The 20,112-nt window shown below is 37.6% G+C and overlaps 1 protein-coding gene across 2 annotated transcripts in view; it reads left to right on the top strand.

Moving 5' to 3' along the window:
- The window catches only part of Prim2 (DNA primase subunit 2), a 280,470-nt gene that overhangs the window by 230,791 nt on the left and 29,567 nt on the right, over nt 1-20,112 (top strand). The window contains exons 10-11 of one of the 2 annotated variants that reach the window (XR_010050019.1): nt 6,205-6,331; nt 10,084-10,103. Coding sequence is in view for 1 of the 2 variants with exons in the window: in XM_063256921.1 (XP_063112991.1) it covers nt 6,205-6,331; nt 10,084-10,166 (210 nt within the window). In the remaining variant the exon portion in view is untranslated. Of the gene's footprint in view, nt 1-6,204; nt 6,332-10,083; nt 10,167-20,112 lie in introns of those variants that run through there. The other variant, XM_063256921.1, reaches the window with a different exon arrangement.

Below are 20,112 nucleotides of genomic sequence, written 5' to 3' on the forward strand. Positions count from 1 at the left end.
ATGTCAGACAAATTATTAAGGGACCCAGTTGTGAAGGAAGGAGACCACCCTGAAGGTGTTTCCAATTCCACCATGAGAAGAATCTTCCTAAAAGGTGTACTAGGGTGGGAGAGAGGGCTGAGAGCAAAGTTTCACAGAACTTTCAGAGAAAATACAGAAATATGAGGGTGACACTGAGGCAGCTCGTGACATAAGCTAACAGTTTACTTCTGGAGAAAGGTGGTGACTAAGGCCGAGGAGGAGTGAGGGAGAACATGTTGCCCATTACCAGTGAGAAGCGCGCCGAGCACCTTTGACCAACAGGGCTATTCCCGTGTCAATGTAGTTGCTCTGAGGCCCTGGACATTCACTTTGGAGCAGGATCAGCAGTTCCCTAGGGAGCAGGGGTGCAGGCTTTGGCTTTCCTTTTAAAGGCCAGCACTGCCTCTCAGCACTGCCTATGTGCAGGTTAGTAGGGGCACTGCACTGTGCAGCTTGCTGTGGATTAGATTTTTTGTCTTTCTAACTTTTCTAACATAAGCTTGCAGTGTATATTTTCAGATTTTTAAAAAAAATTCTGGGGGCTGGGGATTTAGCTCAGCAGCATAAGCACCTGCCTTGCAAGCAGGTGGTCGTGAGTTCGATCCCCAGTACTGATAAAAAGGAAAAAGACCAAAAAAAAAAAAAAAAATTCTGTATGCATAATGCTGGAGCTCAGACATTTAACCATTTAGTACTCTTTTTCTGCGGTATGTCATGGAACTCTGGCTTGAGACTGTTTAGAAAGGGCCTGTAGGCAGAGCAGAGGCTGTTGGGAGATGTCAACTCTAGCCTGAGGGGTATTTCCTTGTTGTCTCTAATGGACAGTGATGGCCTCAGTTGCCTCTTCTTTGTTTAAGGTTGTGAGTGTGGGCCAGTCCGGTTAGGTGGGACAGATCCCAGGGATGGCTCCTAGTCATTCTTCCCTGAGTCTTCACTGGGAAACAGGGACAGTTGGAAACCCATGAAGGACTTTTGCCTTTTTTGATTCAAAACAAGTCATCTCCAGGCTCAACTAATAGAAGGATGAATTGTTCTAGATTGGGGATTCCTAGAGAACGTGCTCCTAGAACAACTCTTAAGTTATTGAATAAATCTTTCCTTTTTTTTCTGGGGTCAAGAGAAGCCTGTCATTTGAAAGTGATCTTTTCTGATGGCTTACATGGATCCCTGTGCTGGCTGCATCCTGTGCTTCCTGTGGAGGATGGGACCCCTGGTCCTTTAAAGTTTCAGGGAGTTGAGGGGCAGGGTGCAGATGATGGAGAACATTTGTGGAGAGAAGACTATGACCAGGAGACCTGGGAGGGCATACAGAGGTGTAGAAGAAAGCTGTAGAAGGTTTTCTGGGTCATAAGACGCTAAGCCTCAGTAATTTAAGTATTAAATTATTTAGCCATTTTAAGCTTCTTCATAACAAAAAAAGTAGATAGACCACTGTGCACCTGAAATTTGTGTTTCCTTTTGCTAGGACTTCCTTATGTGGACTGATTAGGGGATGTTGCAGGAGTCCCAAAGGGACAATTATACCCAAAGAGAGTTTTTAGTAAAAATTAACCAGGAAAAATTTGCCAATAGTGTAAGTACCACAGTGGCAAACATATAGTCAGCAGGGCCTTGAGAAGAGAGATACCATTTGACTGAAGAGCAAGAGGAAATAGACCAGAGAGAATCTATAAGCCTGATAAAGAGCTAGGGAAAGGATATTCCATTGGAGAAGTCAAGGAGAGAATCCCCACAGCAGGACTGGAAAAGTGACTTTCCACTGGAAACAGCAGTTCAGGGATCGAATCCAGCTTTGGTCAGAGCATCGAGGGTCCTCTACTTACCATTGTCTAGCTTAGAAGTGTTCCACATCAGATAACATGAAAGCAACAGATACTTGGTAGGTGCCTTCCTGGAGACCTGGGCAGGGACTGCTGATGCTTAGCACAGCATCATAAGGGCAAACAAACCATTGATCCTGGCTGTGCAGTGTCCCATGTTGCCAAGCTGTGAGGTTTAGGTTGGGTGTATTAAATTCTTTTACACCTTAGAACATTTTCAGTTTATGATTTTCTGTTTATTGAAACTTGACTACATCGAAGTCAGTCAGCTCTGTACTCAGACTCTAATTATCAAAATCCGTCCTCACTATGCTTCAGTGGATATACTTACATAATACACAAAGAAGGCTGGAGACAGAGGACTCCTGCATATCAAGTGACTGATGGTTAAGTCTGAATGTCCAGTGATGGGTCCAGAGCTGAGTCATGGCACCAAAAGCTAATAAATAGAAAACAGCTATACAGTAGTTAAAATAGTAGAAGTGGAAATAGTGAAACTCTTAATCAAGAATTATTGGAATAAGGGAAAGAGTCCCTCGTATAGAACTGACTCAGTTCCCAATACAGCATGAATGAGGGGAGATTAATAACTAAAGAGCAATGGAAGTCAGTAGATGAAAAGTCACTGAGAGAAAAGAAATATCAGGCTTAGGATGCAGTTTATGAAAACTGATGAGTGGGGTCAACTCTGTAAGCTTTGATTCTTAATTTTGTTTTGGATATTTTAAACTTTCTTTTCATATAGCCAAAAGTTTATTTACTTAGCAAAAACATGAAGTACTGTTATCATGAACAGAGAGAGAACCCTGGTTAGTGAAGTCTAAAGCTTATACACTTAAAAAGCTGTCAAAGGGGCCAGCGATTTAGCTCAGTGGCGTAAATGCCTGTCTGGCAATTACTAGGTTGTGAGCTCAATTCCTGGTACCAGGAAAAAAAAAAAAAAAGCTGTCAGATACTGCAAGCACATGCAGAAATAAAGTCACAGTGTTTTGATTAATAAACCAAGAACTCTTAGGAATCTCCCACTTTGTCTCCCTTTTATTTTGCTCTTTACTTACATTTGAACAGCTCATGTAAGAGAAACCATGTTATATTTAAGCTTATGTGTCTCATTTATTTCACTTAACCTTATGGTCTCAGGGTGCATCTTATTTTTCTGCAGATGATTCAAGTTTATCCTTCTTTATGGCAGAGTAGTACTCAATTGTCTATATATACACATTTGCTTTATCTGTTCATCTGTTCAATATACAGTCTGCTTCTAAGATTTATTATGAATTGTGCTGCTATAAACATTACTATGTGTACATCACTGTAATATGATTTTTTTTTTTAACTATTGGGAAGATACCTACAAGGGGAGTAGCTGGGTCAATGGAATTTCTGTTTTTCATTTTTTGAATAACCTCCATGTTTATTTCCATAATGGTTGTATTAGTTTACATTCCTATGAAAAATCTAGAAATGTTCCTTTCTTCCCACAGCCTAATGTGTGTTATGATTTGAGTTCCTAATGATAGCCATTCTTGCTGGAATAAGATGAAATCTCAATGTTGTTTTAATTTGCATTTCTCTAAAGGCCAATTACTAGTTCTAGAACCTTGAAGGTTTTGCCCTTTGAAAATGATTTGTTTCCTGGGCTGTCTGGCATCTTACTGTTTAGCAAGTATTTCTTAAAGTGTCCGTGGAAACATTTGCTGTGCACTATAAACTCAAGCGTCTACTCTGGCTCTGAAAGCCTGAGAGATTGCCAAGTAGTGAAAGGAGGTCTAAGATTGTACTCCTGTAGAAAGAAGGTGAAGTTTTTCTTTTAAACTATATTTCTTGGAACAGGAGACAAATTCCTGACTAAATCTGTCACTTGCTGTAGTCTAAGACTCATAACTAGCAAGATGCAGGAGGAACTTGGTTTTAGATTTTGCCCAAATGATCACTTGACATGTAATACTTAATTCTTACCCCCTTCCCAGGATAGCTGTTTTTAATCCAAAGATTCAGTGATCTGAATGGTTAATGGGATTATATTTTTAATGGCATCTAGCAAATGACTCTTATGAAATATCTTGTCAGAGGTACTTTGTTTGCTTTTAGTTTTCCAAGGGGGAATGGTTGCTACCAATAGTGAAATTAGAAAATCACCAACCACCGGACTCTAGAAAACATTTTATTGGGAGCAAAATAATGGGATGAATGGTAACTTTTCAAGTGCTATAGTAGACAAGGAGTCCTTCCACATTCAATTCATTCTTTTTTTTTTTTTTTATGCTGATACCCAGCTGAGTACAAAGGTCCAATAAAAACAGATTTTTACCTCAGAGAGATTATAGTCGAGGAGGAACTAATCACCTTTAGGTGATTCATAGAAAATAGAGAGTGTGTCATAAGACAAATACATTGAAGTGTCGTGAAAATCAAACGCATAGTAGAGATTACCTTCTAGAGAGATACAGTACATATAGGTAGTCTGCCATTTGAAGAGAGAGATTATGTCCCACTTTGGGCTGCAAGGTAAAGTGTTATCTGAAAGAAACAAGTTACGTCCTAAAAGGATTAGATTGGAGCCCATGAGTTTTAAGTATCTTATTATTGGGAAAGTGCAGTAATGTAGAAAGAACATCAGCTTTAGAATCAAACTTAGCTACACGTGATTTTCAACTCTGCCATTTATTTAATAGATGTATTATGTCATATCACTTTGTTTCTTTGAACTTCAGTTTTCCCATGTGTAACATCATAGAGGAACTGTGATGATTTAAATGATTAAATGGGATTACTTTTTAAAAAGTACCTAACAAAATGCCTGGTGGTACCTAATTGCTTTTCAGTAAACATTAGCTGCTTTTTTCCTCTGTCTCCTTTGTATCAAAGTCCTTTCCATGCCATTAGCTTTTTCAGTGAACTTGGAGGCAGGAATTGCAGGTAGGAGTCAGTCACAGTAGTTCATTCATCAGGCACTTGCTGACTGCTTGCTTTTGGGGGGAAATGCAGAGGAAACCATTAATTATTTTAAGAGATACTTCAGAAGTAGAATGGATAGGAGGTAAGAACTACAGGACAGTTAGGGAAAGTGGGATAGAGAAGAGGTTAAATAAAAAAAGGGTTAAACTGATTTACATCTAATGTAATCTCTGGCATCAAACTGCAGGACAGATTGGTTATTCCTCTCTGGCAAAGATTCGTCTTCTCTTTAAACATATACAGTTGGCTCTCCATATCTGGATTTCGTAGTTATAGAATCAGCCAACTTTGGGTCAAACATACTAGAAAAAAATTGTATTTATACCTATCGGAGGTATAAGATCCCCAGTTTCTTAAATGAATGTATGGCGAAGGCTTAAATAAATGAGATGAGTAGTATGATTTTAGGGCTCCAAAAGGATCCAAACCCTCTAGCAGAGTTCGAGACTCTGGGGCTAAGACAAACTGCTTCTCTGGGCAGTTCATATTTATTACATCTTCAAAAAAGAGAGGGGATGTTGGGGAAAGTGCCGGAAATGAGCAGGACCTTGGGAGTTACTTCAAAGACTTCTCCAAATAGTAATTTAGGAGAATTGTCTTATCTCCATGATGACACTTATGGTAGGAGTGAGACAGCAGGGTGAGATGCCTGCAGCTGCAGTCAGTATCTACTTAATTGGTGTTTGAGCCAGGTGTCCCCAGCTATGGCCTTATCTTACCTTTTGAGGTGTCTCTGGCCTTACAGGCTACTACAGGCCTCAGCCAGGACCAGTGATTCATAGAGGTTCACTTACATGAATTAGTTTCCCTCGCCAGGCAAGGGGCGTAGGCATTGGACAGACTCACAGATAAACATACAAAGCCAATTACTTAATTTTAAATCCTGCTCAGAGCTGCTTCATAGTGGTCTCTGACCTACACCAAATATGTGCAGACCTTTTTCTTTGTCACTATTCTCTAAACATTGCAGTATAACAACTACGTAACAGCTATAGTATACTGACTGTTGTAATTAACTTGGAATGATTTAAAGTATATGGTGGGGGGAGGAGTATAACAGGTTATAAGACACCTTTTTATGCAAGAAATGTGCATGCAGAGATTTTGGTGTCAGCTGAGGGTCATGGAACCAGTCCACCAATGATACAGAGGAACTACTATTAATAACACTGTCTTGTACATGAGAAACTTGTTTCCTCCAGTTTTCATACCTTTTTTAGAGGAAATTATCTGTATCATAAAGGACCTGGGTAGTACATGTGGTGTCCATCTGCTCATGAACACTGAGTTTATTGTAGAAAACAGTGCTCTGCACTCTTCCTCACCAGTGTTGCTGACATGACTAGCAAAGTACAGACTGATTTTATTTCTTCTTTTTGTCTTTTTTCTTCTGTCCCTCCATCAGTTTGATAGAGGTTATTCTTACAATATCCGCCACAGCTTTGGAAAAGAAGGCAAAAGAACAGACTATACGCCTTACAGCTGCATGAAGATTATTCTAACCAACCCACCAGGCCAAGGGGATTACCACGGTAAGCGCACCCTGTGAAAATGCTGGGGACAAGGAGCCCAGCACACTAGATGCTTTTTGTATTATTGCAGGACCTAATTTGTAGCTTCTGCCAATCATCAGTGTCAAGCTGCAGCCCCATTCCTAACAGCGATTTGTCTCATTACTGAAGTAGGTCAGGCAAGAGAATTCACTTTGCAGTGTATTTCAGGTTGTGCCAGGTGAGGCCTTTCGGTTCTTCTGCTTCTGTCTGTCTTGTTTTCTATCTAAGGAAACTGATACAAAGCTTTTTGAAGTTGGAAAACTCTTATTTGGAAATGGTAGATTTTGAGGAAGAGTGTGTTTTATTCTCATTCCTGTCATCTGATTAACCAGCAAAGATTAAGCAATATCAGATTATCAAACATATATCAATTTGCCTGAGTTTTCAAGCTATTTTCTGTAGACTTCTGAGTTCAACAGCTTTTTTTTCTAAAGCAATTCTCTAAGCATACCTTGAGAAGCTTCTATTTGTTGTGTCAAGGAATGATTTAATAGTAAATTTTCTAGATTGCCAAAGCTTACTACAATACATGTCAGAACTATTTTGTTTTAGAATGTTAAGTGCAACACAATTTTTAAAAAATTGCACACTTTTACTTTGTTAAAAGATGAAATCATCACAGGCTTTTTCGATGATGCTCTCTGTGTCTAGAACTGGTGATGAGGACAAGCAGCAACTCCTGTCACTTGTGTTGAGTCCCTTAAGATGCCCCAAGAAATACAGATTGCTTAGACAATCCACTCTCAGACATATCAGTAGCAGACTTTTTTTGCGTTCCCCCCAGGTGATTTTTTTGACTTAATAAAGTTTGAAATTCATTGATACAGATACTTCTGCCCAGGAAACCAGAAGCTTTTATTAGCATGGCAAGTCTTACCGGGACAGTTAACTCAGAACTGAGCTCCTGGGGCAGTGAAATCCCAGCGATTCTTTCTGTGAATTCCTAAGTTTTAATATTGGTTATTTAGTTGCTTTTATTAGTATAAATGTAAGGCCTTGTATTTTTTATCTTTGTTAAATCATATCTTGTTCATTGTAGTACATTCTGTTGCATTTGTTTTGTTTTAATTTATACCTGTTAGGAGCAATAGTGGGGGAGCCTTATTTTCAAGGACTGCATCCCAAGACCCCCAGTGAATTCCTGAAAGCAGAGATACTGCTAACGCCTCCCTGTACTGTTTTTGCCTATAAATACCCATCTCTGATAAAATTTAATTTCTAAGTTAGGCACAGTAAGTAATCCATAGTAAGAGAACATTTGTAGCTGTAGACTATGGTAAAACTGTGTAAATGTGCTGTCTTTCAAAGTATCGCACTACCCTGTGTCTTCTTTGCAATGACCTGAGATGATGCAGAGCCTGAGTGAGGAAGCGAAGCGAGGCGATTAGCAGGCAAGTGCTGTGAAGCTACTGCTGCCAGAAGGGTTGTGTCAGGAGACCCTGGTCAGGGAGCACTGTGGTGGCAGTGGTTGGATGTCTGGAGCAGATGATGGTGATATTAAACAGGATTTTTTTTTCAGTTGCTTTATTTTAGCTTTTTTCTTGGTGTAGGATGGAGTGGCAATTTCTAGACTCCTTAATATGCTTAATCAAAAATCTTGTTATTTACAAAATTACTTTACTTTTCAGTCGTTGACACTGTTTTATGGATCAACAACTTAGAACAATTGTTCAACTAGTTGTGAATCTACACTGTTACTGTGTTAGTCCCCTGTCCATGCTAGGGTCAAATACCTGACACACACAGCTTAAGGTCGGAAGAGTTTATTTTGGCTCGTGGTTTCAGATGTCTCATTTCATGGTCTGCTAGCTCTAAGCAGGAGCTTCGTGGTAGAAGTGCATGGCAGAGGAAAGCAGCTAATCTCATGACAGCAGAGAGGAGAAGGAAGAAGCACACACCACTTAAAGCTTATCCCTGATGGCACGTGACCGACCCATTGAGGCCTTCTAAAGCCCTACCTCTGAACACATGAGACTTGAGGGTCAGTTTGGATTTAAGCCATAAAAAGTATATGCTTAGTCCTGTCTCTGTCCGTCTGTCTCACACATGTGTATTGGACAGTTTTGTCGGTTAGTGGTAATTCATGTTAGTTCTAAATGCTTTTATCTCATTTTTGTTATCTTGTTAGGTTTAACCTTGGATATAATTCTCTTTGATATGGAAGGTAGAAACAAAGTAGGTATTTATATCACCAGCAGGTATATCATTGTCGCCAGTAGTAGTCTGTTTCTTCTGTTTTCTTCATATAGTGAGCATAGCTTCAAAAAACCTCTGTTTGGTCATTAGTATTTTAGTTCTTCCTGCCTTGTCCATGGTGACCTTTTTATATAACTGTAACCAGTAATTTGGGTAATTTGTCTAGTTTGTCTTTTTGTTGGGGTGTGTGTGTATGCACACGCACGTGTGTGTGCCTTTTATTCTGGGTTTGCTAACAATTCCATGTACCTTCATTTCTGTTGTTGAGATTTTTGTAATTTTATTAACAGGCATTTCAAGATAGTGATAACTAAAACATTTGAATACTCCTCTACATACCAGGAGCACATAGAAGCTTGTATATTCCATTCTGTTGGAAAATCTGTGAGATAGGGACTCTTATTTCTGTCAAATGAGAAAAGAGAGTGGGTGAAGCTGAGTTGTGGGAAGATTAGAATTTTGCCTGGTCATCAAATGGAAAAGCAAGATTCCAAGGCAGATGGTACAGCTCCCAGCTCTTCACTATGTATTACATGGTTTCTTATTAGTTTTAATCTGAATATAATGTATACAGTAAATTTTGCAGATTTCATAGTTGCATGGGTCAAAAGTGTTATAAGGGATGTTTTATTCAGTTATGCTTTTATGGTAAATATGTTTGGCATCCTGCCTCTTTTGCATTAGTTTTCATCAATCAGTTTCCTGCTGATTCCATTTTAAAATGCAGTTGTTTTTAATTAATTTATAGGCCCATCATCTATATGACTAAAATAATTATCAAACTTTCCTGTATTAAATTTTCATAGAAGTATTATAATTTACCATTGGAGTTCTTTCTTAGGATATGTGAAATCTAGATTTTGGCCTAATATTGCATTTAATTTTTATTCTTCTATGTTCTTAATTATGCAGATATATATAGTATCCCATCTTTGTTTTTCTCATGAAATTATATAAAGATAAAATATGTATATGACATAATATTCATGTATATATGTCTGTTTTTCTGTGAAGCAGTTTCCTCTTTGTTCATTCATCTCCCTCCATAATTCCTCTAAATTTGTAAGGGTTTTGTGTCTGATAATGGTTTAAGATTTTGTATTTCTCAGAATTTTTAATTCTACTTTTGATTACATTATCTGTTGCCCTTTTGTATACCTTTCACGTAATATTTTAGACTAGAAAAAATACAAAGTTGTATAAACTTTTTTAGTAAACTGTCGTAGCTACTTTGTGGTTATCTGTGCTGTTAGCAGGTAGCAAATCAGGGCTGTTTTCCAGGTTGTAGTAAATGGACATCTTGGCTGAGGATGTTATAATGCTTTATGTAACTCTTGAGCCTCTGGTACCCTGATAACTGCACAGCTAAGTTGTTGTTTAGATAAGGGCTAGAAAGTAGTTGAACCCAAGGACAATTAACTTTTTTATTAATAAACTGTTAGACAATTAAGGGGAGTCTAGACGGTCTCTGGAATGTGGTATTGTATGAGTCCTGAGTAAATAACCATTTTGCTGTGTTACTTATTTTTTGCCAGGGTGCCCATTCCGTCACAGTGATCCAGAGCTGCTGAAGCAGAAGTTGCAGTCATACAAGATCTCTCCCCAAGGGATAAGCCAGGTAGGTCTGACTCTGCATCCTCATAATGAGACAGCAGATAGTTCTTCTCAGTTTGATTTAATGCTCCTGAGTGGTATGTATGCTACTTGTTAGGCCTCACCTAGACATCCCGTCTTCCAGATGAATTCAGCTAAGGCCTTGATTTTCCTGGCTTATTCCAATTCTTCTGTTTGCTAGTCTACAGGTTTATTTATTTATTTATTTATTAATTATTGTAAGGAAAATCAGAAACCCTTTCCCCTCCTATCAATTTGTGTTGCTTTATCAACTGAGGACCACATTTTTAAAAATCATTTTCTTTAGTTACATATTACTTATTAATGAAGCCAAAAATTAATGGCAGCACATTTCATTTGGGGAAATTGTTTTCTGAGCATACAGTAATCTAGTCTGTCCCAGCTGAATGTTCTTATTGCATCAATTACTGCCATGTTTAATTTGTGCTTTTAATGATAGTTCGTTAACAGACCTTTCAAAATACTGTATCGTGAACAACTTTAAAAAGGAAATGCGTATATTGTAAGCCAGACATTTAAGGGAGCATCATTAGTAAACTTGCCTTTCTAAAGAAACAAGGTGACATTACATAGTCATTTGTATTTGGTATGTTCCTGAGTTGAGTTGGAGTTGAAGGACTTGCAGAAGAACTTCTGCTTGTTTAACTTATGACCAGTATAAATTTTAGCTCTAGAATTTCCAAGTCATTATGTGTCCTTCAACAGTTGTCTTGGAAAGCATTATCACCATAGAAGACTGCTGCTTCTGGGTTCAAAGTTCAGGAGGAAGTCAATCAATCTGGGTCTCACAGTGTGTTTCCATGCTTACTGTAGGCAAGGCAGTACTAGAGATAGGGTGGACTGTGCAAAAAGCTAGGTGTATGCTCCCACATACCATACCACAGAACTACAGGTTGGAGGAAAACATAGGGCAACTGTTAGGAAAGAAGGAATCTCGGACATTCTAACAAAGGAGAAACTATCACCAGCTGCAGAGACAGGAACCGTTTCTGAAAGAGATAATTTTTGAAAGAGGCCTTGAGGAAAGTTGGGAATTAGGAAGAGAGAATGCATGGATAAAGATAGAGACGTGTAGGATCATTAGGGTTTCAGGCTTAGGTTAATGGTAGCACCAGTACATAAACATTAATAGGCAACGTGAAGTAGAGTAGTTGGCTTACAAGACTAGTTTTAGGGGTGAGACATTTAAATGGCAGAGAGAATGTGGATTTACAGCACAGTAGAGAAGTGAGGACTAGAAATCTGGTATTCTTCCAGCTAGCATTGTCTAACTAACCAACTATGAGACTAGAGTGACCATTAGAAAACCAGTCTCTTTTATGGAGTCCCAGGATGTGGGTGCACATCTGGTAAATCAGTGGTTGAGACAGAAATCGAAGGAGATACATCAAAATCCATGGCTTAGATTGAAATCTTGGCTAATGCTTTTGTTAGTGTTAAAGGGAAGTGGAACTGGGGGCTAAGTGTTTAGCTTAGTGGTGTAAGTGCCTGCCTGGCAAACGCGAGGTTGTGAGTTCAATCCCTGGTACCAAAAAAAAGAAAAAACAAGTAGAATTAATCAAGCCTGAATAAGAATGGAAAGGTCTACAAAGTCCCTTGTAGTAGAAAGGTTGTTTACAGTGAAGGCTATGAGCTGGTTACTCAAGTTTGACTTTGGTGAGAGCTGTCAGGATAACAGTGGAAACCAAAAGTAAGAGCACAAGGGGGAAAAATAAACAAACAGAAAAAGAGTAAGAACACACTTACCTAAAAGATGCATGAATACAAGACAGTGAGTACAGGTGACTCATTCAGAAAATGTGCTAGTAATGGGGATGTCGGAATGATACGAGTGTAAACATCACGAGATGCCTTATTCTTGGGTTTGGGACTAAACGAAATGGGCAAGGAGTGTAGCTCAATGACAGAGCACTTGCTTAGCTTGTAGAAAGCCCTGGATTTCATCCCAACAAACAAGCCAAACAAACCTGCTTGTAAAAAGAGGAAAAGAAATTTCCATCAGAGAATGTGAGCTTTATGAAAATTTAAAACAAAAGACTGTCTCTAACCAAGCAGAGGCTAGCCCTCTTTCTTTTATACTGTGACTATATTGTACACAATGCCTTTAGCCCTTACTATGGTAGATTGTATTTTAGACATAATTATGTTGTTTATTTACTTGTTTATCTTTCCCACTAGTTTATGAGTTTCTTGAAGGGAGCATGGATTTTTATTTAACCTTCTGAGTAATTCAGTGACTTGCACTTGGCAAATACTTCAAGAGTAAATGGGCACATTTAAGTCTGAATTGGATCCTAGAGCATGCTTCTTATGTGCAGAGACAAATAGGAACTCAAGAGCATGAATGAAAAAGTAACTAAGTGAAAAAAGGAGGATATTTACTTAGGCAAAAAGAATAGTGACAGAGAAAGGTTTGCCTCTAGCCAGTGTTGTGAAAAGGAAATGTTTGATGGGGCTGAAGGAAGTCAGTGATGGAGCAAATCCCCTACCCTTACTGTGAAAGGCTGGTCATCAGCTTAGAGTATAGGAATTAGCAATGGATTTAGGAAAGGTTGGAAACTCCGGCTACCAAATTTGGTAAGAAACTGGCAGAGAGCAAATAGAGACCTTTTGAACAATTATAAGTAAACCACCATTTTTACTGTTAATAACCATATCTATAAACCCTTTACTTTTGACTCCGTAATATCCTTCCATCTGCCTTCAATTGTGTTACTAAGATCAAGAATGCCTCCTGGAGGTCTCTGTGCACACAGGCAGGGCTTTGGAAGGGGCTGATCATGGGAAGAACGTAGCTGAGTGCATCCTGAGAAGTGGGTGTCTGACCAAAAGAGGTGGTCACTGAGGTCATGACCAGAAGAGTATCTTCCTTCTCAGCTCTTCTCTCTGCACCTGACCACTGTGACCTAAGCAGCTTCCCTCCATCAGGACCTTTTGTCGTGTGATTCCCATGTTTAAGCCTGCCAGACATGGACTGAAACTTCTGAAATGAGCCAAAGTGAATCCATCCTTTCTTTCTGAAGTTGCTCAAGTCAGGTATTTTTGTCCCAGGTCTGAGAAAATGGCTGAAATAAGTCCATAAGTGTACCACTTACTTAGCTGACGCTGGTCAGTGAGTTCCACACTATCCGTTGGTCCTTCATCACTACCTTTTGAGAAGAACGCAGATGTATGGTGCACAGGGGCAAACTGTAGATAATGTTTTTCCTTTAACATCTTTGTGAATAGAACACTGAGAGAAGCAGTTAGAGATCTGTATTCTAAAGGGCAGCAGTTGATGAATGAAAACCCCATGCAAAACATTTGACAAATTAATTGTAGTTGGTGTAAGTGCAAATTAGATCTGAAAAACTCCAAGTATACTTTTAAAATATTGAATGGAAGTGGATAGAAGTATCATTAAAATGTGTTTAAGGTAAAACTCAAGGTATTTTTATTTTAGAGAGAAAAATACTTGAAAATATACCCTCTACTGTAAAATTTAGATGTTTTAAATTTGAATTTGAATGATCGGAAGAGAGATTATTGTGATGAAGTTAGTACTGCTTACTTTTTAAAAAAAACGTTTAACATTTCACATTTCTTTGGATTATCATTAATACTAAATGTCAAATCATTATCAAAACCATTGAAAGTGGTAAGTATGTTATCCAACTTAAGGAGACAGCAGCTGAATGACAAAATATGGCCATTTATTCCCTTCCCCTGAAAAGGAAAACATGGTGGAACTGGGTGAAAATAGAACTGGGTTGTAATAACTGGTTTTGTTTGCAAAATTCAACATTCCTTTCTCAGTAATCACAAACAAATAGAAGATCAGGAAGGATAAGAATTTTGGAGCAACACTATTTTTTTATTTTAAAGAGAAAAAAATTCAAAGGTAATAGAATAACAGTGGTTAACACATCGTATATTGTTATCTTTAGTTACTCAGAAGATTATAGGCATTTAATTGTCCAATATTAATGCAAACCTTTCTTTTCAACAAATTAATAGAAATTAGTAGTATAACTATCTTAATTATCTTTTGTGTATGTGTATGTTTTTGTTGTTGTTTTGGTTCTTTTTTTGTTTGTTTGTTTTGCTTTGTACTTTTTTCTTGCTTTTCCCTTCCTTTTCTCCCCATTTCAGTTTCTTTCCTTTTGAATAGTTTCTTCCCACTTCACAATATCTGTTTTACACTTTGGATCTTATTTACTCTTTCAGCTTCTGATGCTAGGGAGACAGTCTAATGTTTATTCATGTGAGTTATGTTGTATCCATTTACCTATAAAAGTCCAGTCTGGTTTATCCTTTTTTATGGCTGAGTAGCATTCCATTGTATAAAAAGACCACATCTTTTTGTCCATTCCAAGATTTAACTGTTGTACTGCTATAACACACGAGTGCACATGTGTCACTGTGGTATGATGTTTTTAATTCTTCTGAGAAGATACCCAGCAGAGGAATAGCTGGGTCAAATGGGACCTTCAAACCTAGTTTTTTGAGAATCTCTATACTAATTTCCACAGTGGTTATACTATTCCACACTTCTACCAACAGTGGAGAAGAGTTCCTTTATCCCCACAGCCCTGCCAGCATTTGTTATTAACTGATTTCTTGATGATAACCATTCATTGTGTGGTGAGATGGAATCTCATTTCTTGAATGACTGATGATGTTGAACATTTTCCATACATATATTTATTTACCATTTGCATTTCTTCGTCTAACAATTGTGTATTCATCTCAGATCCCCATTTTTGGATTGGGTCTTTGAATGGGGGGGGCTAATTTTTTTTCAATTCTTTATATATTCTAGATAAAAGTCCCATGTCTGCGGGACAGTTGTCTCTTCATTCTGGTGATGGTTTCCCTTGCTGTGCAAAATCTTTTTTTAGTAAGATGAGATCCCAGTTGTTGATTTTTTGTGATACTTCCTGTGCAATCAGGAATTTACTCATGAAGTCTTTGCTTACACCAATGTCTTCAAGAATTCTACTTATTCTGTTTTCCAGAAGATTTAATATTTAGATCTCTGATCCATTTTGATTTTAGTTTAGTTCATGTTGAAAGTTATGGCTCTAATTTTAATCTTCAGCATGTGGAAAGCCAGTTTTTTCCACACCATTTATTAAAGAGGCTGTCTGTCTTCTAGTAAAGGTATTTGGCATCTTTGTCAAAGGTGAGTTTGCTAAGTATGTCTGGAGTTTTTTGTGCACCTTATAATCTGTTCCATTGATCCCTGGATTGTTTTATTGCCAGTCCCATGATGTTTTTATCACAGTAGGTTTGTGGTATAATTTCAAGTCAGGGATTGTGATATTCCCTTCCTTGCCTTAGTTGCCTACAGTTGGCTTTGCTCTTCTAGGTCTCTTCTGATTCCAAATTAATTTTAAGATTGTTTTTGCTAGTTTTGTGAGATCTGCTCTTGAAATTTTGATTGGAATTGCATTAAATTTGTATAGCAATTTTAGAAGTATGGTTATTTTCACTGTGGTTCTTCCTTTCCTACCAAAGAGCAAAGGATATCTTTCTTTTCTGATACCTTATTTAACTTCCTTTTTCAGAGTACTGTAATGTTTAATGTAGACTTCTTTTACTTCTGTTGTTGGGTTGATTCCTAAGTATTTCACTTTTTTGATGCTATTGTGAAAGGTGTGGTTAAAGATTTTGAAGACTAATGGAATTACATTTTCTTAGACTTCTTGTAGAATTCAACAGTAAATCCATCAGGACCTGGGCTTTTCTTTGTTGGTAGGTTTTTATTAAATCTTCAATTTCATTGACTAATACTGAATTATTTAGAATTTTTATATCTTGTTGATTCAGCTTTGGTAATTGACCTGTATCTTTGAATTTCTTCTGTGTTTTCCGTCTTATGAGAATACAGATTCTTGAAGTAGGTTTTGATGGTTTTTTGGATTTCTGCAGTATTTATTGTAGTTTTACCCTTTTCATTCTTAATTGCATGAATTTGAGTTCTTTCTTTCTTTCTTTCTGATAAGATTGTCTAGGGGTTCATCAGTTTTATTTAATCTTTCAAAGAATCAGCTCTTTGTTTTTTATTTTTGGTATCAGGGGTTGAATTTATGACCTCACACTTGCCAGGCAAGTACTTGTGCCACTGAGCTAAATCCATAGCCCAAGAATCAGCTCTTTGTTTCATTGATTCTTTGTATTCTTGGTCTCATTTGTGTTAATTTCTATTCTGATTTTTATCATTTCCTTCTACATATGAGCTTTTCACTTGACTTGTTCTTTTTCTAAGTTCAATATTAGGTCATTTATTTGACCTTTCTATTTTCCTGTTTCACCACTATAAATTTCCCCCATAGAACTGCTGTCATTGCATCCTGTTAAGTCTGGTGTGTTGTAGCAGCATTATTATTTCATGGTATAAACTGTCTAATTTCTTCTTTAATGTCTTTTGTGACACATTGGTTGTTAGTTTTTTTGGCTTCTTTTGCCATTGATTTCAAATTTCACTGCAGTATGATCTGATAATATGAGATAATTTTAATTCCTTTACATTTACTTAAGCATGTTCTATGAACCAGTACATAATCTGTTTTAGAGAACATCCCATGCACGGCTGAGAAGAATGTGTAGTATAATGTTTACAGAATACTCTGTAATAATTATTAAGTCTATTTATTCACTGAATATTTCGTTGTTGATTTTTCTAGTTGATATATGTATTTGTGTCAGTGGGTATTGAGATCCCCCAATAGAATTGTGTTAGTACTTATTTGATTTTTCATGTCCATTAATATTTGTTTATAAAGTTGGGTACACTGGTATTTGGTGCATATATATATCTATGATTGTTATTTCTTCCTTTTGAAATTTGCCCTTAACAAGTACGTGCTGACATTCCTTGTCTTTTGTGATCAGTCTTGGCTTGAAGCTCACTTTGTCTGTGAATAGAACAGCTATCCTGCTTTTTCTCTCTCATCAAGTATTATTTTCCATCCTTTGAATTTTAGTCTATTTGTTTTTCAGTGAAATATGGTTCTTTTATGCAGCATATTGTTGGATCTTGTTTCTTGATCCATTCTGCTAGTCTGTTTCTTTTGACTGGTTACTTGAGGCCATTTACTATATTGATGGTGATAACTAATATATATTGACTTATTGTTGTCCTGTTATTTTCTTATTGTTGATTTCCTATCTTTCCCCTCTATTTAATTACTTAAATTGCTGGTGCATTCATTCTGTTTGGGGTTCATGGAGTTGTAATCCTTGTTATTTCTTTGTAAAATGCCCTTCAGAATACTTTGAGTGCTTGCTTTACTTACTGTAAATGAATTTCCTCAAGGTATTGTCATGGAAGTTGAAAGGATTTTGCCCTAAAGGGGATGCTGGGAGGCAGAAGGTCACCTTCCCTGCCCCTAAGCAGTTTACCTGTGGCCCAAAATGAATTCCAATGGGCTACTTGTGCATCAGTAATGCCCCTTAGGCTACATATGCCCCACACCAGGTGTCAGAGAGAATGCCAGACCTCAGTAGTTGGGGGGTTCTCTCCACATTCTTAAAAAAAGGCCACTTTACTTTATATTCTGTCTTCTAACCACACCGAAAACTCTTTCAGAAGTTATCTTACTTCTCCATTGATCTTAAAAGATAGTTTGGCAGGATACATCAATCTGGGTTGAAAGTGGTTTTCTTTTAGGCCTTGAAATACTTCGCTGTAGGTTCTCTGTGACTTACAGTGTTTGTGATAGGAAGTTTGCTGTGATTGTGATGAGCTTTCCTTTTTAGGCAATTTGTTTCTTTAACAACTTTTAATATTTTGTTCTTGTACTAAATTTCTAGAATCTTTATTGTGTGTCTTAGTGTAGATTTATTTTGATCATGGTTAGAGTTCTGTATGCCTCACTTTTATGGGGGCATGGTGCTGGAAATCAAACGACCTCATGCTTGCTTGGCATGCACTGTGCCACTGAGCTAAATCCCTGAACCCTGCCTCCCTTATTTGTAGGTCAAAATCTTTTTCCATTTTTGGTAAGTTATCTGCAAACAACTTCTGTGAACAGATTTTTTTATGTCATTTGTGCTAGAGTTATTTCCAAAAGATGAAAAATATTAACAAAAGATGAGAAATATAAAATAAAAAGCGGCATTTATTCTGAGAACACGGAGAGAGATGACCGGCACCCCCACTGCTGGTGGCTGGCGATCTCTCCGGCAGATACGTGGCGTGGGGGCCTGTAAATAGCCTCGGTTTGGGGTGGAACCTAAGCGGGCATTAGGGATACACAGGTAGCCCATTGGTCCTAGGTTTGGCGCCATATGTAAATTTCCACGGGCGGGAAGATGGCGTCACAGGTAACTTCCTAGGGGCGGGCGAGATGGGGCTTCCTGCTTCTGGTTGTGGTTTTCCTGGCTACAGTGTCCTGTCTGGGCCAAAACCCTTTCAATTTGTGCTATCCTGCTTTGTTACTGACTCTGGGCAATTTTACCTTGTTCTTCTTTGCATCATCCTATAGCTGTTAGATTGATTTTTTTCATGCTCGCTTGCTATTTTTAAGAAATCTTTCTTAAAAGATCCTATCAATCTTGTCTTCTGGATCTGACATTTTGTCTTCATCTTAGTTCATTCAGCTGTATGTACTTTTAATGCAAGTTTTAATCTTGTGGATATCTGTTTGAATCTATTTCATGAATTTCATTTTCATTTCTTTCCTATATTGGGCATTGATGGTTTCCATCACTTTCTTAAGCTCCTTTATTTTTTTTTAATCTGTGTCTACATTGACTGAGCCAATCCTTTAAAAAAAGCTTTTTTTCCTCAACCTAAGATTATTTCTAATCTGATGTTTCTCTGATAGCCTCAGTTATCTGTGTTTTTTTGTTGTTGTTGGTTTTTATTTTTGTTTTTGTTTTTACTTCTGCTGGTACCATTTCAGTAAATTTGAGTGGGCAGCTTTTGATTTCCTCTAGGTCTCCTGGGCTTGTCCGTGTGGGCTGGAGGTCTGGGGTTGCATTTTGCTTCTGTGCCTTGTTATTTTCTGTTTTTTTAAAATCCATTTTATTTAAAGATAAGCAGAAAACGAAAGAAAATAACTATAACAAATATTTCAAAGCATGTCAATCAGGCAACAATGGTACATGCATTGTGCATTGTCATCCCCAAATCATTCGCCTAGAGCACAAGACATCTGCCTTCAATTGTCCCAATAATACCAGTACAAATCATTCTCCTCAGCAAGTTCCGAGAAATCAGTAACTTAACTTTTTTATACATATGTATACCTATCCATGTTTTTTCTTTCATTAGTATGACAATGAAATTAGTCATACTAATGAAACAATCGATGTTTACATATGTATCTTATTTGCCTGAGTGTATTCTCAAGGTGTATCCATTTACCTATAAAAGTGTGCAGTTTGTCATTATTTATGACTGAGTAGCACTCCATTCTATAAAAATACCACATCTTTTTTATCCAGCTCTCAGCCAATGGTTGTTTCCAAGATCTGGCTATTATAAACTGTGCTGCTATGAACATGGGTGCAGATACATCATTGTGGTATGATTATTTTAATTCTTTTGGGAAGATACCCAGAAGGGAAATAGCTGGGTTGAATGGGATCTTGAATCCCATTTGAGGAATCTTCACACTGATTTCCACAGTGGTTGTAGTATCTGCACTCTAACCAACAGTGGAGAAGGGTTCCTTTTTCTCCACAGCTCCTCTAGCATTTGTTATTGATTGATTTCTTGGTACTAGCCATTCTGTCTGGGGTGAGGTGGAATCTCAGTGTTTTAATTTGCATCTCTTGAATGACCAATGATGTTGAATGAGGACTAATTTTTTTTTTTTTTTTTTTTTTTTTTAGTTCTTTATATGTTCTGGATAGTAATCCTTTGTCTGAGGAACAGCTGGCAAACATTTTCTCCCATGTTGTGGATTTACTCTTCACTCTGTTGGTGGTTTCTTTTG

This window comes from Cavia porcellus, unplaced genomic scaffold (genome assembly GCF_034190915.1).
Source record: "Cavia porcellus strain 051 isolate PalLab524CR breed Dunkin Hartley unplaced genomic scaffold, mCavPor4.1 scaffold_10, whole genome shotgun sequence".
In the NCBI taxonomy this organism is placed as follows: Eukaryota; Metazoa; Chordata; class Mammalia; order Rodentia; family Caviidae; genus Cavia; species Cavia porcellus.